The sequence below is a fragment of the Gobio gobio genome, assembly GCF_949357685.1.
Source record: "Gobio gobio genome assembly, chromosome: 20".
Taxonomy (NCBI): Eukaryota; Metazoa; Chordata; class Actinopteri; order Cypriniformes; family Gobionidae; genus Gobio; species Gobio gobio.
Genome location: NC_137113.1, coordinates 23,251,524 through 23,278,702, shown reverse-complemented (window position 1 = coordinate 23,278,702; position 27,179 = coordinate 23,251,524). Strand labels below are relative to the sequence as shown.

Below are 27,179 nucleotides of genomic sequence, written 5' to 3'. Positions count from 1 at the left end.
GTGTTTTGTGGTCAGGGTTCAGATCACATGATACAATGAAGCACTGTCTAAATCCTCTTGGACCAGACGTTGAATACCCACAGGCCCTTGACAAAACACGAGCGGAGAACATAAGCAGGTGAGAGAAACGGCAGCCAGTCTGGCCTCTGGGTCCTCCAAGAGCATTCTGCAGCCAAACAAACACAGCTTTAAACACAATTACACTGAACGCTGACAGATACGGAGGAGAGGAAACTTCATGTGGAATTCAAGGAATATGACAACGGAGGGAGAAAAAGGTGAAGGAAGAGAGACTTGAGTATAGAAAGCATCTGAGATAAAGGCTCCATTTCAAAACATAGTGAGCTGTTTTGCTGGGCATCGTGTGTGAATAATTTGGAACAACTCATATACCTTTTAAAATTTGGGGGCAAAAATGTAGTTTATTCCTTGATGGCAAAGCTGAATTTACAGCAGCCATTACCATTTATTATAATAAATTATATAAATTGATAAGCGTATGAGATATGATAGAAAAATCTAAATATAAGCTTTTCTTATAAGTCCCCTCTGCCTGTCCGCATGTCTCCAGTTCAGCTCTGGGGCGATAGTGGCCCCCCACGTGCCTGTATGCGCTCACGACAACGTCAGGGTATACTCCTGATGAGATGGCGGATGGTGTCTTGGGGGAACTCCTCCCAGATCTGGATCAGGGCATCAGTGAGCTCCTGAACAGCCTGTGATGCTACTAGACTGCTCCAATACATAATGTCCCAGAGGTTCTCAATTGGATTCAGGTCTGGGGAATGTGAGGGCCAGTCAATGGCATCAATGCCTTCATCATCTAAAAACTGCCTACACACTCTCTAGCCAAATGAGGCCAGGCATTATCATGCACCAGGAGGAACCCAGGGCCCATTGCACCAGCATAAGATCTGACAATGGCTCTGAGGATTTCATCCTGAAACTGAAAGGGAATCATTGGCTAGCATGTGGAGGTCTGTGGGACCCTAAAAGGATATTCCTCCCCAGACCATTACTGCCCCTTAGGTACCGGTCTTGTTGAATAAAAGTTGTTATTTTTGCGCACAAAAAGTAAATGTCTTTATTACCTTTCTGGGCCTTGGAGGGGTCTATGGAGGGTCAGAGAGCTCTCAGATTTCATCAAAAATATCTTAATTTGTTTTCCGAAGGTTAATGAAGGTCTTACAGGTTTGGAACGGCATGAGGGTGAGTAATTAATGACGGAATTTTCATTTTTGGGTCAACTAACCCTTTAATATGTTTTTTTTTTAACTTAAACTGTTTAGCATTAAATCATATTGGGATATTTGCTAAAATTGTTGGATGTGGCACAGCCCTGCTTAGAAAATGTTTCACCACCTGCCACTGGCCATTAGTAGTCACATGATCCATCAGAAATAATTTTAATATGCTGATTTGGTGCTCAAGTAGCATTTTTTTTTTAAATATATTATCGAAGTTGAAAACTGTTGTGCTGCTTAATATTTTTGTGGAAACTATGATACATTTTTTCCAAATTTAAAAAGAACAGCATTTATTTGAAATTAATTTGGTCTTAGAATGTCTTTAGAATCACTTTTTAATACACAATTTAATACATCCTTCCTGAAGAAATGTATATATATATATATAAAAATGTGTGTACATATCTATTTTAAGCTCTCTTCCAAACACGTTTTTAAGCTATTCAATATTATATGTAGATACACATTCACATATATAAAATGAACAGGAGTGAAGGAAAACAGAAGGCAGCGCACATTTGATGAAAGCAACACAGAAATCATGCAGGCGTATGGGACTGAGAGACAGTGAATTGTATGGCAATGGTATGTATTAATGGTGTAGTATTTCTGCTCTAGGCTAATGCTAACATCCATAATTTTGAAATGATATTGACCTCTTCTCTTCCGCTTGTCTCACAGTGACCAGAGCAGCTGGATCGAGTAACCCCTGATGGTCCAAAGCCTGCGTGGCCCAGAACAGCACCAGCGGCCCTACTGCACCTCATCACCTCACGCTCAAACTGATCCCAGACTTTCTGAGAGCAAGACAGGAAAGGCCTGCAGACAGATGGGCTTGACTGTGAGATGCCTGTCAGAGATGGATGTTTACACAAACCCCACCATACAAAACGAGTATGACACACCCATTTAATTCCCATTTTTTCTTTCTGACTACGCCAAGCGGAGTGTAGCAGATACACTGGTTAATGTTCTGGGTAAAAGGTACATGTCAGAACTTAAACTTCAATAACATGAACACTTAAACCAGCATATCCGTTCCAGAAATGAAGGGCAACAATCTTTACAGTGCTTTCCTCATTTCTAATATTCATTTTCACAACTCAAAGCAGAAGGAATGGCACCAATATACTGAATGTGTGGCCCTTGAAATATGCCAATTCAGATATATGGCAGCTACAACATTGTGAACACAGTGAGATCATCCAAAAATGGCAGACATAGCCCATACTTTCCTTATGAAAGATGTTGAAAAAAAAAAGGTGTCCGTCATGTAAATGCAGAATATGATCTCAGATGGGCTTGTATGAGACCTACTCCACTTTTCCTCAGATGAGGTCTTGCCCCCGTTTGTGTCCGTAACCAAGCACTAGTGCTCTAATTGCGAGTATAAATGTAATACGTCAGTGGCTTTATGGATTAAACATATACTGCATAATATATGTCTGCATTCCATCCCAAACACATTCGGTTTCCCTGACAAATGCACATGTGTGCACACATAAAAAATACACACGCTCACTCAAGCGTATGTGTGCACAGAGATATGCATTTGTTGACTCTGGAGCATACAGAGCCCAGACACTGAATGCAGAAGGCTTGTATTACTCTGGGAATTTATTTTGGATGCAGAATACGGATTATAAAGAATCAGAATCAGACACCAGCTGCTCTTTAAGAGACTTCACAAACATTAATATGGTGGCCCGGTATTAAGTAGGAAAATGTATAGCCGTAACTGCCAGGGGCGAGGACTCCAACAAATACATTTTCAACGTCTCGCATTCAACAGTAGGGCAGACACTTCCATCTGTGCTTTAAACTGATAAGCAGATAAGCGAGATTTGAACTTCCTGACTGCATATGGAAAGCTTTAATCTGGTGAGAATGGAAGTGATTTTATGACTGGTTTTGCAAAGTTCATAAACTGAAATTAAAAAAACAAAAGCAAACTGCTTCCAAAATTAATCAAACAGGAAAACAAACAATTAATATATACACTAGGCCTGTCACGATAACAAACTTTGCTGGACGATAAATTGGCCAAGAAATTATTGCGATAAACGATAATATTGTCGTTCTGAGACCATTTACATCTAAAATAATGATAATTGCATAATAATGCAGGTACACCTTTTCAAAGATCAATAAACTTTTATTTCTGAAGACTATATACGAATGAATACACTAATGTGAGTAAAAAAAAAATTGCAGAAGTTTTGATTATGCTTTGATTTGTTTGGCTCTGCAGTGAGGTTTGTGCGTGCGTGTGTGTTAGTGATGCACGGTTTGCGGTTATATCCACCGATCGGGCGGGCCAAGTAATAAAAAAAAAACATTCCAATTAATTGCGGGTGGATGAGAGATAAATCATTGTGTTTTTTTGATAAAGACATTTTGCAAGCCCTGTGGGACGAATAATTCCGGTTGCCGTTTCCCACACACTTTCAAAGCAATCCCCCTTGTGTACTCACGGGGGAGCAGAAGCTCATTTTAATATGCAAAGCTTATCCAATCAGTCAAGTCAGATCAAGTCTTCAGTGCGGCACGCCTTCAGTGCCCATAAAAACCGTGCATTCCATGAAAGTGGCTCAAAACCAGGGTAGAAAATATCCCATTACTTATTCATTATGATGTTTTTGAATGTAAAAACCATGCCAACGTCATAAGTTGAACTTTTTGACAATGCAGTCTATGTGGAAATAAAAAATAAATAAATAAAAAAAACAGTTTATGATCCTTTAAATTAGAGATGCACTGATCAACTGGCCAGGAATCAGTAGATTTTCCGCATGATCAGCCCGGACCGGTCTCGCGTCTTTCCGATTCCGAGCAGGTCCTTTTTGTTGCCAGTGGAGCAGGCAATAACGTCCGCTGCTAGTTCCTCTCACTCATCTCATTCGCTCCAGTTAAACAGTGCTTGTATTGCGCATAACTTTACTAATTTCCGCAGGTTTCGCGCTCACACCTAAAGCGCACACAACTGGTCTAAATAAGTGGAGCGCACAAACCGCAATAAACTGCTTGCGAGTCGTACACAAAATTAGTTGATAATGCAAATTTTGTAACAGTATATTGGATATGTGCATAAACTCTTAAGGTAACAGAACGCAGGTCTTAAGGCCATTACATCCTCTGCAAGCGTCATTATGTTCTCGCAGCCCTAGTTTGGGAGTTCTCGCAGCTTGTTATCGACACATCATCTGAGCAGAACTTTTTTCTTGTGGGTGTCCGAGAACTATTGTGTGATTTGTCAGAAAGTGGGCAGGGCCTCCGAGGACTCCCCAGAAGTTAGGCACCTGTTCGGCACCTGCTTTTCTCGTGAAGTATGGAATGTCCTGGCCAGAACAAACTTTGTTCTTGTTCTTACCACCTTGAGAAAACGAAAAAATGTCTTTAAAAAGCTTTACAGGTTTAGAACGACATGAGGGTGAGTAATTAATGACAGAATTTTCATTTTTGGGTGAATTAACCCTTTAATTTTTACAATGAAGATTATCCAGTGTGATTATACATTTGATTATGTTTTTCTGCAGTATTTAACCTACTGTTAGATCCACCTGAAAAACTTAAAGCCATGTTCATTTCAGCTCTCTTCATTCTATTGCATTTATTTGTGCTGTTGTTTGGAAGTTGTTTATTTTTTTCTTATTTTATTACTGACTTTTTACTTGTGGTTTATGAAAATAAAGTGATGCATTAAAGAAAAGAGAATTTTTGTTTGTATATGCTGTCAATTATCGTTCTTAGAAAGAAACAGCAAAAATCTGTATTGGCAGGTCAGGTCACACTTAAATAATAATAAAATCAGAATCGGCCAAGAAATTTGCAAACAGTGTATCTCCATTTTAAATGTGTATGAATGTATGCATGCTTAAGAAACCTGTGTTATGGAAAAGGGAAACAAGCAGTGGATGAATATCAGGGAACTACATATTGTGTGCACCCATATCTACAGTAGCAAACAGAGGGAAATTAGTGTACATGTGTGTAAAGCCACAGAGTCAGGTATCCTCCTTTACGGCAATAGAACCGGCCCACGGATTTAGAACCGCAATGCTTAGTATCCATCTGGCGAATCTCCACTCCTTACCCAACAAAACAGACAAACTTCACTCCCGCAAAAATAAGGACTTTTCAAACTATGCTGCTCTGTGTTTCACGGAAACCTGGCTAAATGAAGCCATTCCAGACAGCATGCTACATCTGCTGGGCTTCCAGCTGTAGCTAGGACATCGCGCGGCGGTTGTCTTGCATTCCACCATAAGCATGCATGAGCGCTGTGCAACAACAATTGGCTGATCAAAAAAAAATCACAGACACAGAGCAACAATACCCAGACTCGATTATAATCATTCTCGCGGACTTTAATAAAGCAAATCTCTCCCATGAACTGCCTGAATACAGAAAGCATGATACATGTCCTACCAGAGACAGAAATATACTGGACCACTGTTACACCACAAAGGATGCATATCACTCTGTCCCACGGGCAGCTTTGGGGCTCTCTGTTCACGGTTTGGTTCATTATATACCGACCTACAGGCAGAAACTGAAATCAGCTAAACTATTAAGGACTGTAAAAAGATGGATTAATGAAGCAGAATGGAATTTACAAGCCTGCTTTAAATGTATTGATTGGAGTGTTTTTGAGGTTGCTGCATGCCACCGACTTGGACGAGCGCACAGATTCTGCAACATCATATAATCAGTTTCTGAGAGGATATGTGCATCCCTACCAGGACTCATTTAACTTATAATAAATGACAAATCTTGGTTCACTGCAAAACTCACAACTTTGTCAGGCCAAAGAAGATGCCTACAGGAATGAGGACAGTCTTATTTAAACGGGCCAAATACACACTGACAAAAGAGATCAGAGTGGCTAAGAGGAACTATTCTGAAAAGCTAAGAAACCAGTTTTCAGCCAACAACCCTGTATCAGAGTGGAAAGGACTGAAAGACATTACTAACTACAAGACACTAGGGCTGGGTTAATAATAATAATAATAATAATAATAAATTTAAAAAAAATCTCGAAAACAATAAATACCTTTTTGGCGCGGTTTAATGTGGTATGACAAATCGCAGTAGTGCAGCTCAGCTCAAAAGAAGCAGCAGCTCACATGAATGGATCATCTCTTCCGCGTTAACACCAGTTACAGCGCAAAATAAGCATGAATGAACGTCAAGGTATATAATAAAAGATTAGTACAACGCACTGAAATCTTTACGTAATCGCTTTCAATCGCGGAAAAGACGTCAATAAAACAGCTTGTCACGTAATGTCACATTTACCTCAGAAAAACTATTCAGTGTCCATAAACTCATTTGTCAGCTAGAAAAAAATGAACTCTAGAGATTAACTTTTCGATAAATATATGCACCAAATTACATAGGCTATTCATTATAATTTTTTATGTTCTTCAATATTAATGCATGTTTGAATAAATCCGTCAAGTTTTTTATGATTACTACCATTTAAATGTTTATATTTAAAAAAACAAATTAGAGTAGAAATGTGATTATGTAATAGTAAAGTTAGTATTATAACTTTATTATAATAAAAAACATCATTGTGTGTAATTTATGTTTGTATTTAAATCAGTTAATGTTAACCTTCAATATTAGTGTACTTATATTGTTAGTATGATTTTTATATCATAAAATGTCATAATTTAGAAATAAAAGGCATTTTTTCTATACTGATGTTTGTCCTCTGGCTGAATTCCCTGTTTCAAGGGGCGTGCCTGCTGTGAGACTAACCCTAACGCCCACTGTTGTGATTGGCTGACATCTTTGCATTTGAAATGAGTATTAGATCTTGTAGCGGAGGGGGCGTGGTTTAATGAGGTCTATGAGGCACAAGCCTCTCTCAGCACGTCTCAGTTCAGTGAACTGTTGTAGTTGCTAGCATATACTTTAGGTTATTCGTTTATTTCTAGTTGGAGGGACTGTCACTCATGTCAGAAAGTTAGTAACTTTAGTAAATGATGGATCAGCGCTGACTCGAGACGCAAACCGTTTAGAACGATTCAGTCCGATTTGGTGAACTGGTTCGACCGGTTCACTAAAAAGAACCTGTTCAAAAGAACGATTCGTTCGCGAACCGGACATCAATGGACCAGAGACGGAGCGATTGCTAACAAAGTTATATTGTAACTACTGAGTTGTGAGCGCTGTCAGCGCGAGTTTATTTTGTTTGTATCTGAGAGTTCTGAATAAACACGAGTCCCAGTCACGCCGAGCCCGTCTTCCTCCTTATTACCAACTTTGTAACACATGTAATGTACCATTACAGCTGTCGAGATGAACGAGTTACGAGTAAGTGTTGATTATAGCATTATTTTTAGATATTTTCCTATCATATAAAAAGCGTCAGTGACGCGCATTGAGTACACAGCGCAAACAAAGACACAACAGCAGTAATCGAATGTAATCCAGTTTATTGTGGAGATAGCTGGCTAGCCTAGCCTGGACACATTCATGCTTACCCCCCTTCTGCTTAATCTCGCGCCGCGTATGGTGCCCGCGCTGTGGGCGAGATTCAGTATTGGGGGGTCGGTGATGTTGAAGGCCGACTGGTTAGTGCAGCCCGAGCTTCGGCGTGCGTGAGGTTTATCTCTAAAGATGTGGCTCTGCCGATGTTGAGCAGAAACTCACAACTGTATGCACATTTTAGAACAGATAGACGCGACGAGGACGTACAGAAACACTGACTCACAAGATAGAAAACACGAAAAGACCGTTCTTTTGGGGGAGAGAGAGAAGCCGCTGTGTGTGCACGAATAATAAAGTTCTGTGTGAACTTGAATAATTAGCTACACATCAGAAATTACTGATCACAGATCATAAGGAACTGAAAAAAAACTTCTCATTTGTACATCCAAACTAGGGCTGTCACTTTACGTTCGAAAATCGATTGCACAATCGATCGGACCAACCAACACAAGTTTCGAAAACGAAAATAAGGAACCGATTTTAACCAAATATGTACACTATTATTTTTGAACGAATTAAACAAATAAAAAAGGACCCCGTGGAGGCGGAGCCATGCAGCTCAAAATCAAACAGGGGAAAAAGACGGCCTTAACAGCAATGGGGGATCTGTTTGGTGACATCTACACAAGGGGCTACGAAAGAGTGAATGACGTCGAAAGCGACCTCTGCATTGACTTAACATGTAAATCACTCGCGCGAATCGCGTCCGGTGTGAACGCACCATTACAGGAGATGTTGATTTATGAAAAGGAACCACCTTTGCCAGCTGACAGCGACCCGCTTTTGTGGTGGAAGATTGGCAGTTCGAAATACCCCCACCTTGCGCAGCTGGCAATGAAGTACCTGAGTGTCCCTGGAACATCAGTGCGGTCGGAGCGCATCTTCTCAACAGCTGGGCATATAGTGAATAAAAAACGCTCTGCTCTGGACCCCGAAAATGTTGATAGACTTGTTTTCCTGTCCAATAATTTGTAATAGAGCCTTATTTGCACGTTTCATCAGTAACGCCCGCATAGCCTAAGTGTCGGTTACGTTCAATTAAAAAAAAACACATGGCCTGTTCGCAAGCTAAGTTCATTCAAAGTTTCATTTTGAACGGTTGAATAATTACATTAAATTATTATCCACACAAACTTCACATTCAGTGTAGGCTAGTAATTTTTTAAGCTTTATTTTCAAACTCTTTTCATGGGCTACAATTTTGTTGTTGTTGTGGAATTTATAATCGTAAACACAGCCATGTTAAAGCCTGTAGCTAATGTTTTTCTTTGACGTTATGGCAGTCCACTCTGCTTAATGTTTTTTTTCCCAGAATGTTGCACTTCTGTTTGTCATTGTGCACAAAATAAATCATCAGAAATATTCCTGACTTGTGCGACTCAAGCGCCCTCTTTACTTTCATCCTAATGCCCATTAGTTGTCCGTGGATTGGCGTAGGCTATATTTAGCGTTGAAAATGAAGACGTCATTTAAAATCGATTTTAGAATCGATTCAATGAACACTTGTGTCTCAAAAATCGAATAGGATTTTTTTACAAAAGTGACAGCCCTAATCCAAACACTGAGAAACTGCCAGCATTCACTCGTTCACAAGCCATGATCTCTCGAGGACAAACAAATATGGCGCTCGCATGGGCGTGCCCAATTCTCTGGGCGGAGGAAAGGGAGGTAACCATTCCTGTTATGACGTCATAATAGGAAAATTCAAGATCAGCTCGTCTGAGCTGTCATTTTCTCAAAGGCAGAGAAAGACCGCCAGAACTCGGTTTTACACCGATCGAAATTTCTAGCCACTTGGGGACAATATTCGGGCTAGGGTAACTCATATTAATGTTGAAAAACCTCATAAAATGACAATTGCATGCCATGGGACCTTTAATCTTTTCCTTAAGAAAATTTGCCATGTACTGTGTCTGATATATATCCTCAATAATCGATATTGAATCGAAATCGTAATTGAATCGAATGCCATTCCCCAGCACTGTGGAGAATCAACAACTGGCCGACAATTTGAATGAGTTTTATTGCAGGTTTGAAAAACCCTGTCTCACACCCCACACCCGTTCTGACCTTCGCTCCGCTCCATACACCCATCAACACCTCCAGCAACCCACCTCTCCCCCTCTAACCTCATGCACTTCCGGTCTGTGAAGTGTGTCGGGTCTTCCAGAAACAGAAGACAAGGAAAGCACCAGACCCAGACGGTGTTATCTGAAATCCTGTGCTGACCAGCTGGCCCCTATCTTAACACAGATCTTCAACAGATCACTGGAGCTGTGCAAAGTTATTTCCTGTTTCAAGCGCTTCACCATCATCCCCATCCCAAAGAAAACCAAAATCACAGGACTAAATGACTACAGACCTGTTGCCTTAACATCTGTGGTCATGAAGTCGTTTAAAAAAAAAACTGGTGAAAGACATTACTGGACCCTTGCAGTTTGCTTCACAAGCGAACAGGTCTGTGGATGATCAGCACTGGAGCGCCCTAGGGGTACGTTATCTCCCCATGCTCTTCTCCCTCTACACCAAAGACTTGCACTGCAAAATACCCCTCTGTCAAATTCCTGAAGTTTGGAGACAACACCACACTCACTGGCCTCATCCAGGAAGTTAAAGAGCTGGCTGTCTGGTGCAGTTATAACAACCTGGAGCTTAACACGCACAAAACAGTGGAAAGGATTGTGGACTTCAGGAGAAACCCAGCATTATTCTCACTCAACATTATGAACAGCACTGTGGGAGCAGTGGAGTCATTCAGGTTACTGGGCACCATCACCTCTCAGGACCTGACGTGGGAGTTCCACATAGACTACATAGTCAAAAAGGCCCAGCAGAGCAGAGGCTGTACTTCCTTCGCCAACTGAGGAAGTTAAACCTGCCACAGGAGCTGCTGATACAGTTCTAGTCTGCAGTCATCGAATCCATCCTCTGCACTTCTATAACTGTTTGGTTCAGCTCAGCTACCAAAACAGATCTCAGAAGACTACAGCGTATAGTCCGGACTGCTGAGCGAATCACTGGTACACCCCTCCCCACTGTCCAAGAACTGCGCTCATCCAGAGTGAGTAAAAGAGCTGGCAAAATCATTCTGGACCTTTCACACCCAGGCCACTTCCTCTTTGAACTGTTGCCGCCTGGTCGGCGCCATAGAGCACTGAACACCAGAACGGCCAGGCATAGGAACAGTTTCTTCCCTCAGGCAATCCATCTCATGAACAGTTCATGCCCCCGATTTGGCAATAAACATGTGCAATACACAACACTATTTATACATTTATTTAACACACCATACTTTTTATGTACATTTCCTTGCATTTGAACATAAGTACCTATACATACATATACCGTATACCGTCTATTTTTGTATATTGTGCTTTTTTTTTTTTAAATAATTTGTATATTGTAATTTCTTATTTACTTATTCAATTTTTATTATCTGTGTCCTGTCAATGTCATTTTGTTTGTGCTGTGGAAGCTTCGGTCACCGAAACAAATTCCTATGTGCAAACACACCTGGCAATAAAGCGCTTTCTGATTCTGATTATAACTGTGGTTATGATTACTCATGAGATAATACAATGGTGCATTACAAGGCATAATTAATGCATTAAAAATACTTTTATAATGCATTATACATAAAGGCTTTAAGTAAAATGTTACCGAACAGTTTACTTCCCACTAGAAATAATTTGAGGGAAAGTTTCCAAATTATCCTTCTACTCCTTTCGTTTTCCCTTTTGTCTTATATAGACACACGCACAGAGACATACTGAACCTAGGTGGAAATTACAGGTTGTGTCAGATTTCCTGTAAGGCTCTCTGGAGTGGCACCTTGGCAGAGGAACAGAGTGCTGTGGGACATGTGTGAAACCCTGCTTTAATTGCATGGAGAAAAGAGAGCAGAGGTCTTTGGCTTAGATTGTGGTCTGCTGCCCTGCCTGTCAGACCTCTTCTGCCTCTGTGGGTAGACTGTTATATAAAAGGACTTTTGGAGCACAGGCCAGCTCAGCCCTGTACGTGTACAATGGGACTAATATAGCCAGTGAACCATGTATTAAGAACGATTACAAGTATCTGAGCATTAATGATAACCGTGATTGACCATGAAAAGATTGAGGGGAAGAAAAATGGCCAAATTAAAGGAATTGCAGGTAAAAAAGTGAAAGCCAGAGAGGTGAATGAAATTACAATTTGCAAACAATTAAGGCCTTAACCACAGATTTAGATTTAGCAACAACATCAGAGCATACAGCCCACATCCTCTTTCAAGTCTGAAACTGCTCACATTCAATAATAAATCACTGAATAAACTTTTTTTCTTGATGTGCCTTTAGATCACCACTAGATCACAACCAACTATACAAAAAACATAACACTATCCTTAAAGAACAAATTACAATAATGCAATGACAGAGATATTTAGTGACCTAGTGTGTTACAACACAACTTAAGAGTAGTTTATGTCTAACATTTCTCACATACACACACGCTCACCTTGACCAATGAATGTAGACTCCTCTCCCCGAACATAGCGTGTAGAAAGGAGCAGTCATCTGCGCTTTCAACATGAGGCTGCAGCTGAGATGGTAACACAGACAACAGCTCATACAGACCTGCAGAGGAAACACGGGAAACACATTACACACTTAGACATGCACACACTCCCAAAACCCAAAGAGAAAATATAGACGGATATAAACAAGACCCAGAAAATCTGCATTAACAGTCACCTGAAGCATGTCAGATCAGTTATGAAGATTATTCTGCAGTGAAAACCCCTATGATGGTGTGACATAAGTATAGCCATCACACATCAGTACACCAACAACAAAAAAAGTGAAAACATTATGGTTTAATTTGGCATCAATGGGTCAAACTCAGGTTAAAAAAAAGGTACTCTCCCAGGCTGCACCTCACTTCCTCCCTTTGTCTGGATATTTCCTGTTTTTTCTATGAATCACGAGTGGAACTGTGAATCAAATCCCTAAAGTTTCATTAGGATGCCTGTGATGTTTAAACAAGCATAAACACACCACCCAGGTCTTTATAACACGCTTATGCACAAGCAAAGAGGAAGGTAGATATGAAGACTTCTATCATTAAGTATGTAATTGACCCAAAATTTGTAATTGTAACCATTTACATGTCATTCTAAACCTGGGTAACACTTTAGAATAATGGTCATTAGTTAACATTAGTTAACTACATTAGTTAACATTAACTAATAATGAACTGTACTTATAAAGCGTTTATTAATCTTTGTTAATGTTAATTTCAACATTTACTAATGCATTATTAAAATCTTGTTAACATTAGTTAATGCAATGTGAACTAACATGAACAAACCACGAACAGCTGTATTTATATTAACTAACGTTAACAAAGATGAACAAATACAGTAACAAATGTACTGCTCATGGTTAGTTCATGTTAGTTAATACATTAACTAATGTTAACTAATGACCATTATTCTAAAGTGTTACCAAAACCTAAATGACTGACTTTTTCTTCAGTGGAACACAAAAGATATTTTGAAGAATATTGGTAACCAAACCATTTTGGTGCCCATTTATTCAATTGAAAAGACAAATAAACACAAAAGCAATTTCTACATTTCTTTAATTGGACACAAGAAAGTCAGAGTTATGACGAATAAATGACAGTTTTAATTTCTGCTGCTGTCAGATTCATACATCATCACTTGAGCTGAAAGTGCAAGATGACCAGACAGTCTTTCCTAAAGCTCTTGGTCAGTTAAATTACAATTAAACAAAAAAGAAAAAAAGTGCTAAATTTAGCTTACTACACTGATGATATTTAAAGGTGCACTCAGTTTTTAATGCTGCACTGACAAACATGGCAGTCAACTGGAGTCTTGTTTTCATGCGAGTGTACATGATTTAAACATTTAATACAATACAATAATCCATATTGCTTAGCCTTTGTTGTATTGTGGGAAAGCTGGAGCCTCATTTCGAACCAGGGACATTCTTGCTGTGAGGCAACAGGCAACTGAACTACCGTGCTGGCCCAATATAATACAATTAATATAATATATACAAAAAATATAATAACATAATATAACAATATAATAACTGAATTAACTAAATGTCAATTTTTTTCTGTAATTAATCGTGATTAATCACAGCTAACATTAAAGTTAATATATTTTTATATTGTAATACTTTCACATTGAATCTCCAAAATAATGTAAAAAACAAAGATATTTATGATATCTATATTTTAAATATTTGTTTAAAGGTCCCATGGCATGAAATTTTCATTTTATGAGGCATTTCAACATTAATATGAGTTCCCCTATCCTGAATATTGTCCCCAAGTGGATAGAAATGTTGATCGGTGTAAACCCGAGTTCTGGCTGTCTTTCTCTGCCTTTGAGAAAATGACAGGCCAGACTAGCCAATCCTGAAGTCTCCTGTTTTGACGTCCACACAGGAACGGTTACCTCCCTTTCCTCCGCCAAGAGAATCTGGCACGCCCATGCAAGCGCTATATTTGTCCTGGAGAGATCATGGCTTGTGAACGAGTGAATGCTGGCAGTTTCTCAGTGTTTGGATGTACAAATGAAAACAGAAGTCTTTTTTCAGTTCCTTCTGATCTGTGATCATTGATTTCTGATGTGTAGCTAATTATTCAAGTTCACACAGAACTTTATTATTCGTGCACACACTGCGGCTTCTCTCTCTCCCGACAGAACGTGTTTTCTATCTTGTGAGTCAGTGTTTTTGTACGTCCTCGTCGCGTCTATCTGTTCTACAATGTGCATACAGTCATGAGTTTCTGCTCAACATCGGCAGACTCACATCTCTTTAGAGATAAACCTCACACTCGAAGCCGAAGACCGAAGCTCGGGCTGCACTGACCGGTCGGCCTTCAACATCCCCGACCCCCAGTACTGCATCTGGCCCACAGCGGAGGCGCCTTACGTGGCGCGAGATTAAGCAGAAGGGGGGTAAGCGTGAGGGTATCCGGCTAGGCTAGCCAGCTATCCCCACAATAAACTGGATTACATTCGATTACTGCTGTTGTGTCTTTGTTTGCGCTGTGTACTCAATGCGCGTCACTGACGCTTTTCATATGATTGGAACATATCTAAAAATAATGCTATAATCAACAATTACTAACTCGTTCATCTTGACAGCTGTAATGGTACATTGCATGTGTTACAAAGTTGGTAGAATAATGATGAAGACGGACTCGGCGTGACTGGGACTCGTGTTTATTCAGAACTCTCAGATACAAACACAATAAACTCGCGCTGACAGACAGCGCTCTCACAACTCAGTAGTTACTATAAATAACTTTGTTAGCAATCGCTCCGTCTCCGTGATGTCCGGTTCGCGAACGAATCATTCTTTTGAATCGATTCTTTTTAGTGAACCGAACCAGTTCACCAAATCGGACTGAATCGTTCTAAACGGTCGCGTCTCGAGTCAGCGCTGATCCATAATTTACTAAAGTTACTAACTTTCTGACATGAGTGACAGCCCCTCCGACTAGAAATAAACTAATAACCTGAAGTATATTCTAGTAACTACAACAGTTCACTGAACTGAGACGTGCTGAGAACCAGTGATGCCAGTAACGCGTTACTTAGTAACGCGTTACTCTAATTTGACCACTTTTTCCAGTAACGAGTAATCTAACGCGTTACTATTTCCAAACCAGTAATCAGATTAAAGTAACTTATCCAAGTCACTGTGAGTTACTTTTTTTGTAATTTTCCTTAGTAAAAATATATATTTTTGCTTTCTTGTTTAGTCTCAGCAGGGGTTTTCCTGCATAGAGAATTACGAGGCGGCCGCTCCATCAAATTTCTTGCCGCCTCCGTCTTTCGACAAAACTCAAGACAGGCAGTCACTTGCTCAGATTAGGCATGTCGTGATAATATATATTTCTGATGATTATTTAATTGTCACATTATCCTTCAGCAATCATTATTAGAATATTATTATTTGCTAGTAGCCTACAAAGTCATCTAAAGCCATTCCATAGCTGAATGTCTTTCCTCCGCTGTAGCTGTCAATCATTCTCCGTTCAGCAAAACTGCGCGTCGCGTTCGGTTCCAGTCAGCAGCACGGTAAAGCTCACTCCATATGATATATTCCCGTTATAATACTTGATATGTTGATAAAATAATTTATCTTCCTGGAGTTTATCTAGCGGTTTCTGAAAGATGTTGTGCTCGCTACTCAGGTGACAACACAAGGACTATTAATTAGCATCACACGCACAATAACCAGAATTAAAAACTGTGAAGAAACAAATACTCAGTGAATGTTTGGACCGATACAGGCTACATAGTAGACTAGGATTTGTGGGCTCAACGCTCATCTTCTCTTTATGTGGTGAACTTTTCAATGTGCACTCGCGCTGCACTGCGCCCTCTGATTCCATGTTGCTTTAAGCGCATCATTCTGCACCCAGGATGCGCATAAGCGCTTTGTTGCCGCTCTGTTTTGAAGCGTTTCATATATTTTCATAGTTTTGTGCACTTAAAGATTATTAAAAAATATATTGTTCTCACGGATCGATCATATATTTGTTGTCCCTTTACAGAGCTGCACATTACGTTTACAATAAAATATAAATCTTGTAATTTTATATTATTTGTGTTGGCCCATATAATTATTTACATTCATATATAAATTAAAAATGTTTTTCATAAATGTATTTAATAAGAACACAAAGTAATTTGTACCTTTTCATTAACATGTTTAGGGTTTTATGTTTAGTGTTTTATGTTTAGTGTTGGCAAAAACGGTTGTCATTTTTATGTTGAGGCTGCAGAGGTGTTGTTGGCAACTGATGAATGTAACTAATAAAGTAACTTGTAATCTAACTTAGTTACTTTTAAAATCAAGTAATCTGTAAAGTAACTTAGTTACTTTTAAAATCAAGTAATCTGTAAAGTAACTAAGTTACTTTTTCAAAGTAACTGTGGCAACACTGCTGAGAACTGATGTGAAGTGAACTCAGGTCCATCCGTCTCTCTGGCAGCAGCTTGTGCGTCGTAGACCTCGTTAAACCACGCCCCCTCCGCTCATTTCAAATGCAAAGATGTCAGCCAATCACAACAGTGGCCGTTTTTACTGAAGTCTCACAGCAGACACGCCTCTTGAAACAGGGCATTGAGCCACAGGGCAAACAGCAGTATAGAAAAAATGCCTTTTATTTCTAAATTATGACATTTTATGATGTAAAAATCATACTAACAATATAAGTACACCTCAGGAAACATTAAAAATAGAAAAATGCCCTGAAGGGGGAAATGTATTTTACTTGATGAACCTCATCATGTTGTATTGTTTGTTTTGTACAGAGGGGTTTGATATCTGCTTGATTTTGAGGACATCTCAACCGGATCAAGCTTGTAATTTATTTTCTTCAAGTATACTTGGGATGATGATTGAACTCTTATGAACTGGACACTTTACACTTTCTCTGGATCAACCTTTATTGGATAAACTCGGACTACATGCTTCTAACATCAACAATGGTGTGATGAACCAGAGACCTTGGGGGGAATTTTGGGTGGACATTTATAAGATCTTGTTTCAGGTGGTGAAAGATTGATTCTGCTTCAAGGAATGTTATCACAACTCTTATACTATACTCAAATGGTGTATTCTTTTGATAAAGGAAATATATTATGGTATTAAGTGGTGATTGATCCCTCCTCATTTATTTATGTGACTTGACATAAGTGTTACACTATGAATGAATGCCAGTACTGATACTGATGTATCTATTAAATTGATTTTTTCCACCTCAATTTAATGTAAATGTACTTGTAAATCAGTTTTATAATTTAATTAATTATATATATATATATATATATATATATATATAAAATAATTTGTTTTTTTTAAATGGCTTAAAAGTCACAAAAAGAATAATTTAAAAGGTCCCATGATGTGGATTTTTAAAATGTTATAATGCTTCCCGAGGTGTACTTATATTGTTAGTATGATTTTTACATCATAAAATGTCATAATTTAGAAATAAAAAGCATTTTTCTATCCTGTTTTTATTCAATTTTTCTATTCTCCCTCTGGCTTGAATGCTCTGTTTGAAGGGGTGTGTCTGCTGTGAGACTTCAGTGTAAACGCCCACTGTTGTGATTGGCTGACATCTTTGCATTTGAAAACTGTCGAGATTAACGAATCACGAAAGTGTTGATTAGAGCATTATTTTTAGATCTTTTCCCATCACATAAAAGGCTGCAGTGATGAGCATTGAGTCTGTTGATCGTGTGAATGCAGTGATCTCGTCATTGCAGTGCTATTTCTCTCACAAAATGCTTTCACCACAACTAACAGATCGATATGAATACAGTAAGAGCTTTGTTGTGCAGCATAACAGCATCATTCATTATAACGGCAGTTTGGGCAAGTGTGCAGATATACTCGCGATGTGTGATTGACAGCTTTGAACATTATAAAGAGAGTGTTCTTTGATCGCTCTCTGTAGTTTAATCACAATTTAAATAACAGATTTGTTTCATGCTACTAAGAGAAGCCATGTGAAGTTGATTGTTTAGTCACTGGCTTGATTCACTGATGCATAAACAGTATTAAATGATTTAGAAATAAAGTCTGTGTGAATAATTAGCTACACATCAGAAATCACTGATCACGGATCAGCCATTAATGAACACTGTTACTCACTGCTTGTGGCGGTGCTGTCGAATCCATATCGTAAAAGTCTGTTTGTAAAGCCTGTGCTGACATTGCGACTGAATTAAATGTAAAAAATAAACTGAATCCATTTCCTCCAAATTTTTTGAGTGGGCAAAGCAGAGAAAGTGGGGTAACCTTTCCGCGTATGACGACATATGGGGACGATTCCAGATTGGCCCATCTGAGCTTTAATTTTCTCAAAGGCAGAGCAGGATACCCAGGGCTTGTTTACACCTATCTCCATTTCTAGCCACTGGGGGACCATAGACAGGCTAGGGGAACTCATATTAATGTTAAAAAACCTCATAAAGTGAAATTTTCATGCCATGGGACCTTTATTAAAACAATTTTTGTTGCACAATGACGACAACTAAATCAGTGAAAGTCTTTAGGCAGTCTATTTCAAAAGATTCACAAAACAAATTTGATTATGGCCTCAGCATGCTCAGCTGCAATGTGACAAAACAGCACTGTCTCTCACTACACCACTTGCTGGACAAACTAGCTTTTTACTGGAAAAGCCACACTGTTTTGCAACAGCTGAGCTACTGTTTTGCTACTCAAAAATGTTAAGTAAGTAGTGCCGCTACTTCTAGGTAGTCACTCACTCCCCAACACTGTTCTGCAGACCGCTGACCATTTGGACCCAGGCCGAGTTTAACAGTCAACATCTAACCTTATGTCCCAGCAGCCTATAAAAGGATCTGCGTAAACTGAACATTATTGGCTGCCAGGCCAAATATACCAGACGGGATGTGAAAGAATGCTGTGCCAAGCAGAGTTTCCTTTTCACACGCCTACACTTCCCAGCGGCCTCCAGAAAATAACAGCGTTCCTCAGACATCAATGGCGGTACTGGAATACAACAGGGCGGAGCAGAGGACGGAAGGACCTGCTTCTCAAATTCACAGCATTATGGGTCAGCAGCACAGGGCATGGACAGCAGCTTTAATTACACAGGCTGTTGGAAGGCAGCAAGGTCATCCAAACTGTCTGGAGTTAACACAACACACGCAGATGCACATGCACGCAGACATGATGGTTTTCTGGAACAACACAGATATTCTTAGGCGCTCACATAAGGGTCTGAAAAAAGAAACAAGGATAGCGCATACAAACACACAAACACACGCCACAATAGAGGCTGTCCGCATGGGAAATATGCTCCGTTGGCTCCCTGTCTGGCTCCTGTTGGCCTCACACTGGCCAGGAAGAGGACAACTGGCAGAAAACCAGACCAGATAGATTTACAGCACAGGCCACATTTCGAAAAGGAACAGCAAAATGGCTTTCTTTGAATGTCTTGTTTGGATGGGTTCAAGAGTCAATAGTGCAAAAAGATTTCACACACACTCGTCTCAGTGAGCTGTGCAGCAGGAAATGAGCACTGGGCCGTACTTCTCTCCTTCAAGTGCTGAGAGACTGACTCTGTGAAGCAATATACATGTCATGCAAACTCACACTCATGCATAAGACCACCTTAGGGGTCAGTATTTCAGGTGCTACTCGGAGAACATGGTTCATGCCTGTCTGTGAGAAAACCGAGTGAGTGAATGGAAATATGAAAACAAGAACAGCTGCACTCCACGTACTTCCATTCATTCTCGCTTTGATTTACCTCCTAAAACAGAAAAACTACACCCACAGAGAGAAAGAGAGGCCCTCCGGAGCTGACAAATTATAGTGGAGAGGGAGAGAGAGAAAATTATCTGGCTACATAACGGTCTGAGTTGTAGTGACTATCTGATCTGTGTCTAAACGGCCGATATGCATGAAGCACGCAAACACACATGCTCTTTTGGCATTCTGAGTCCATTGCAGGGTTTCATCGCAGTGTTCTCAGCTCCAGCCTCTTTAACCACAACACCACATTAGAGCTCTTGCCCAGGATCTCCCAGACCTACTAGCATGTTCTGGTCCATCTACTTCAATTATACACACACTAAATGGTGTCTAGTCCCATACATCAGTACTGCATCACCCTACTAACTGCTTTTAGCAATAAACAATTCGTACTCCATTCTGCAACTTAAACAGACCACTTAAAGAAGCATTCAGAAAACATCTCATATCTATGCTACCATTCAAAAGTTTGAGGTCTGTAATTTTCTTAAAGGGATAGTTCACCCAAAAATGAAAATGTGATGTTTATCTGCCCCCAGGGCATCCAAGCTATAGGTGACCGTTTCTTCAGTAGAACACAAATGAAGATTTTTAACTCCAACCGTTGCAGTCTGTCAGTCGTATAATGCATGTAAATGGTAACAGAGTATGTGAATTTGAGAGTAAACCCTGTTAAAAAAAAAAACCTGCGGCTTTGACAACACATTGTTGTCTTTGAGGTAAAAAAAAAAAGAGATATACACATACTGTTAGGTTTTTTGCACAAATACACCACTATGTCTAACAGCCTTCCGCGCGCGATCACTTCCAGTAAGTGAGGTCAATGTACACGATATGGAGTAGAGATACGCACGAGAGATCACTTCTGGAGCTTGCATAAACCACGCCATATCGTGTACAGACCTCACTTACCGGAAGTGATGATGGGGAGAAGGCTGTTGGACATGGTGTATTTGAGGTAAAAAATTATGTGAATGTGAAAAAATTATATAAATACTGTTCAGTTTCTTGCACAAACCAATAATTTCGTGTCTTAAGACATCAATGTGTCATCACAAGCAGCAGGGTTTAATATGGATTTCTCAGTGAATGTTTTTTTTAATTTATTCTCATAGATGCATGTTACCATTCACATGCATTATACGGCTGACAGGCTGCAACGGTTGGAGTTAAAAATCTTCATTTTTGGTCTACTGAAGAAACGAAGTCACCTATATCTTGGATGACCTGGGGGTAAGCAGATACACATCATATTTCCTTTTTGGGTGAACTATCCCTTTAAGTTTCTTATGTTCACCAAGGCTATATTTATTTGATCATAAAAACAATTGAAATATTATAACCATTTATAAATGTATATTTTAAAACGCAATTTATCCCCGCTGAATTTTCAGCAGTCATTACTCCAGTCTTCAGTATCACATGATCCATCAGAAATCATTCTATAAAGCTGATTTGGTGGTGCTCAAGACACAAAACAGTTGTGCTGCTTAATATGTTTGTGGAAACCTCAATTTTTCAGGATTCTTTGATGAATCGAAAGCACAAAAGGAACAGCATTTAATTGAAACGGAAATATATTTGACAGAATCTGTCATTTGACAAAAAATGAAAAATTTTAAATCAAACGACTGTCTTTTTTCTTTTTTTTTTTTTTTCTCTAAGTCAGTAGTGTTTTTCCCATGCTGGAGCCATGCAGTGCTTGTCAACATGTGGACACACATAAGAGAAAAATATCACCCCCAAAAAAGATGGATTTTTTCATTCTGATCTAGCGGCACAGTAGCCAAGGCCAATCCATCCCTCAAATGAGCATTTCTGGAGCCCAGGATCTCTGTTATTTTACTGAGATTAGACAGAACAGGAGGAAATGTGATCCTGAAGCAGCCATTTGAACACCTGTAGAAAAGATTCGGTCCAATCACACTCTGATTTCATGTGACAGTACACATTTTATGTTTTTATCAGAGCTCAATCACACCAGAAAAATAACAGGACTACAATTGACAAGACCTCTGGCTCTGACGAGGACAAGACCAAAGTCCAAGATAGAGAAGCCTTGCGAGCCCTGGTTCACAGCCTTTACCCCAAAAGGGCTGGAAAGGTGAAAGGAAAAGGTACGACAAGCTTGAATTTAAAGCTGGGTTTTTGAAATTGTAGCTGCTACACTGAAAGAGGAACCAGATCCATGCATGACCAGAATATCAGCGACAAACTGTTTGGCTATTTTGACTTGGGTTAGTAAGCCACCACCAGAGCACCCTATGTAGATTACTTGTTTGTAGCTTTTGGAACTTGTGTATAAAGATGTTCAGACCTTTTTTACATTTCAGCAGCATTTTCTGAATGTGCTCTCCTTGTTGACTACAACATATCTATATCCTCTGAAAATGGAGACATAAAAATAAAATACAAATAAGTGAAATTCCTTCTCCCTCTGCCTGTCTCACTCTCCTTTCTCCTGCATTTGGTAAAATGAAGTGGAAATTTTCATTCTGATGTAATTGGAAACAGGGAGCTATTCCAGTGGCAACAAATCCTTGTGTTACAGTTCTGCATCCCTGTGGCAGTAGAGAAAGAGAGAAAGAGAGGAGAGATGGAAAAGAGGAGGATAAATGGTTGGAAATCGATAAAGTGCTCCCAAAGCGCATGCTGCTGCCGCTACTAACGTTCCTCTCTCCCTCCCTCTCTTTCGTTCTGTCCTCTGCTCCCAGATGCTCTGCATTCCTGACATCAGAATGGAAAAATTTACTGTTAGCCGAGAAGAAATTTAATATGGCCATTCCTGTCATATCCCTCATTGCAGCCATATTCAGTCGGTGCTCTGCTGAAGCCATAAGAGAGACTCAGCACCTGAACGATAAACAATATGGAGCTCAATATGGATCTCGTTACGGACAACGGCATCATTACACCATACACTTGTTTCTGAACAGGACTGATGGAAATAATATTTCCACATACACACTCCAATTAAAAAAAATTAAAAAATTCAAGTAGAATACCTGCACAGAACCTGTAGAGAGATAAAACCTGTCAGAGACAAATGCATTCATCTTCGTTAGAAGAGGCTTATCTGCTAAAGAACTTTTGTCCTAAAAAATTTCCCACATGTCCCCTTTTGTCTCTCAAGCCTACCTGGCGCTCTTATCTTTTTAGTGACGCCTTGGGGAGAGTTAACGTAATTGGACCAGCAGGCTGGCCCAGAATAACACCGTAAAACTTCATAAGGCTCATAAAAACCTAGTAGGGGGCTACAATGCTCCAATCAAAAGGGCAGATTCAAAGTGATCAGGCTAACAGACTGTGCGGAAGGCAGGTGGGAGTGCAGCTCAAAGAACTGAACCACTTACTGAATGATATTTACTTTCACCATTTCTGAAAAAAAAAAAATATATATAAAAAATATTTTGAATATTTATATTTATGAAAAATAAAATACAGAAATACCAAAAATAATAAATGAGGAAATAAAATTAAAATCAATTATACAAATACTATACTTATATAAATACTTTTTTATAAATAAATATTTGACTGTTTATTTTATATATTTAACAAATAAATACAAAAATATAAAAAATAAAACAAAAAAGGATACATAAATATCCTTTAAAAAGGATAAATAAATATGGATAAAATCAACAAATATTTAAAATAAAAGATTTATTAAAAAAAATAATGTAATTAAATCAAATCAAAGAATAAATGGTAAAGAACTGATCTGGACCACAATTAGGACAGGGTTAGACAGTTTCAATCTCAAATCAATCTATTGATAACATGAAAGCATGCGATGAAGGCATGCTTTTTCATAAAGCCCGATTATGGGTTTTTTGAGAGTCTGAGAGAATAACTTCTGATTTTGTGAATGTGATCTGAAGTGCACAGGATGATTGAGTTTGCAGTTGATGCAAGAGGAATTACAGTAATGTTTCATATGACATCAACACCAGAGTTCCTTTCTCTCACATACACATTTTACAGGTAGTGGGTGGATAGGTCTGTCAGTCCAAGGACACCCAAGGGGAGTGAAATTAAATGCCACCAGGAAGCAAAACACCCACACGAAAAAACAGGATACATGATGGAGTAAAAGAACAGCATTTTATGTCCATACAGAGGAATGAGACTAGAACAGAACAGACACTGTGTGATGGAGAGGTTTAATGAGAGAGAAAGAATAGACCTGCATTGAGGAAATAGAAAAAAAAAATTCATACGAGCCAGAAACAAGCTAATAATTTACTGGCAGTCATCCTTGATCAATTGTATTGCAGACTTTGGTGATTAAATCTCAATTTCCTGCCTTATGAATGGGACGTTTAAAGTGTGTGTGTGTGTATGTGTGTGTGTGAGAGAGAGAGAAAGAAAGAGAGGGTTTATGTCAGGTGTCCAACAACAGCATAGCAGCCAATAATATATCAAGAGCAGTGGCAAAACTGCACACGAGTGCTTGCACACATCTTGACATGAAGTATGTAATGGTTCTAATCTATCAGATCCACAGTGGCTTACTGGGCGTTCAAAGTGTTCATTAAAAACCTGTTGGGCAAGACAGGATCTCACACAGCAGACGTATCCCAACCATACCGCACGTCTCCCAGCAATCTTACGATCGTCCATCAGACTTTTATACCCCAAATAGGCATTCTTTTCTAATAGATTACGTTCACTTAGTAATCCCTTCTTTATAAAGGAAATGAGACCGACAGTGAGGGGTTTGGGGAAAAAAATAAGTACATTTTGACACACTGTGCAGTGTTTTTGAGAGTACATTTGTGCATAAAGGATACATTCCCATTGATCAATAGTGACTTTTTTTTCTAAATAATAAATCTATAAAAAGCGTTCCAAAGAATACATTAAAAAATATAGCAGAATGTCTACAAAAATATTAAGCAGCATAACTGTTTTCAACATTGATAATAATGAGAAATGTGTCTTGAGCACCAAATCAGTACATTCAAATATTTCTGAAGATTGTGTGACACTGAAGACTGGAGTAATGGCTGCTTAATATTTAGTTTAGTCAACACAGGAAGAAGTTACATTTTAAATATATTAATTTTAATAATATTTCATAATATTACTGTAACTTTAATGCAGCATTGGTAAGCATTAGAAACTACTACTACTAATACTTCAAAATATAAATTTTTAATAAAGAGAGGAATGTGCAAGTTAGATGCGTGACTCGTACACATACAGATCTCATACATCCATGATGATTATTTTTAGTAATCAGTGCATCAATATGACGCTGCTGTGTTATTTTTTACAATAAACTCTAAACAGTTTTAGTAGCAAGTAGTTAACATTTGGCCAAGCTTCTGTTTTTTTTTTTTGTATTGCCATACAATAAGGTGTAGGGTGTAAGATGAAGTACCTATCTCACTGCCAGTTCTGGTGGAGAGGGCTGGCATGGTGAGCGGCAAATCGGCTTCCTTTCAACTTCACAACGTTGCCACAACAATCCAGCAGCGTTGGGGGTGGGCGACTCGACCCCAGGAAGAGTCTGCAAACCCTTGGTTATGTCATTGGCAAATCTATAAAAGACAATAACGACATAAATGATTATTAAAAGCACAAAAAATCTAACTTAAGCATGCACATACAATTAATAGGTTAACAGGATAAGCCCTACAAGTTGAGCTCACTCTGTAATATCTAGTTCAAAAGGTTGAAGATGTGAGGCAAAGGAACAGAAGAAGAAACGAAGGGACAGAATGGAGGAGACAGAAACATTAGCCCCAAACGTTCCTGAAATCAATTCCAATTTCTGCTTTTTCCGTCCAGGGGCCTGTGCCTGCCCGGATCCGTGCCGCGGCACCAAAAGCACCTGAAACCTTTATGTCACCCCAAAGACCTGTAACCAGTGCCTGAAAGAACAAATGAAAACTGAGAGATGGAAAGAGGAAGGTGGGGGGCAACCATACTTGCTCTGCCTCTATATAGATCACGCAGTATCAGGTTTGTGGAACAAGAATCCGCATGGAGAGAAGAAGATAAAAAAAACACCACCTGATTGCAATGAAGGTATGCTGGAGATTCAATCATACATTGCTTTGTGAAAATCATAAAGCACACTGCTGCCATCTAGTGGTGACGTTACAGCCAATTACAATTTACAAAAGTGCAGCCATCAGGTTGATCTGCAATTTGAACCAAAAAGACAGACACACAGAGGAGGGGGAAGATGAGCAAAGAGACTTGCGTTTCAGAGGTAAAACTATTTAAAACACTAAAATTGAAAAGTAAATAAATGAATTAACATGCAAGAAAACTGTAGAGATCAGATGCTACACATACCACAAGATCAGACACGGTTCAAAAAGACAATGCACTTGAGGTCAGCTTGACACATTTCACCCTTTATTTCGTTACATTATCCTCACGCAGCCTATTTCATCTCTTTGCTGACCCTTCTGTCGAATCTCTCTCTCTCCTCTAGTCCTGTAACTCCTGCCTGTGACTGACTCATGGCAGTCGTGTTGTTATTAAACGCATGGCGTGTCATTGTGCACATGCTGTTTTAAGAGCACACGCACCACGCACTATTCCAATGTGCGCAAGCATGTTTATGTGTCTGTAAACTTCATACAGTGAGAAAAACGTAGTCTTCCAGTCAATAAAACACTTGTTTATATTAGTTTGGACTAATATTAGCACCCGGGCTGCTTCTGGAAGAATGAGCAAACCATAAACACACTTTTGAACTCATACACAAGTCAAAGGAAAGGTGAGCATGAGAGGAAGCATCACAAACAGAAACTACATCTCTTAGGCTGCATCTGAAATCGCATACTTCCCTACAATATAGTAGGCGAAGAAAGTATGTAGTAGCAAAAAGTAACTGGATGACCTACTAGTTCCAGCGAGATTCTGAAGTGTGCATTCAATGGACACTTTACTATCCCGTGAGGCCACGGGAGAGGATTTGTGAATGGCAGTAAAGCAACACAACTGACGCTGGTGGGTCACATGACAACATGGCAAATGTAGTACGTCCGCATTCAACATGCGATTTTGAATGCAGCCTTAGTCTTATCATGGACAGACGCAGGAGAAACCAAATCAAGCAAGGAAACTTGTATGAATTAAG

General features: G+C 39.3%; 1 protein-coding gene across 3 annotated transcripts in view; it reads right to left on the bottom strand.

Annotated features, from left to right (window-relative positions):
* The window catches only part of mpp7a (MAGUK p55 scaffold protein 7a), a 164,851-nt gene that overhangs the window by 74,747 nt on the left and 62,925 nt on the right, over nt 1-27,179 (bottom strand). The window contains exons 2-3 of one of the 3 annotated variants that reach the window (XM_079801430.1): nt 25,464-25,671; nt 12,243-12,361 (exon numbers count right to left, since the gene is read on the bottom strand). In XM_079801430.1, the coding sequence (XP_079657556.1) occupies nt 12,243-12,361; nt 25,464-25,500 (156 nt within the window). In that variant the 5' untranslated portion in view covers nt 25,501-25,671. Of the gene's footprint in view, nt 1-12,242; nt 12,362-12,478; nt 12,559-25,463; nt 25,672-27,179 lie in introns of those variants that run through there. The other 2 variants (XM_079801431.1, XM_079801432.1) reach the window with 2 other exon arrangements.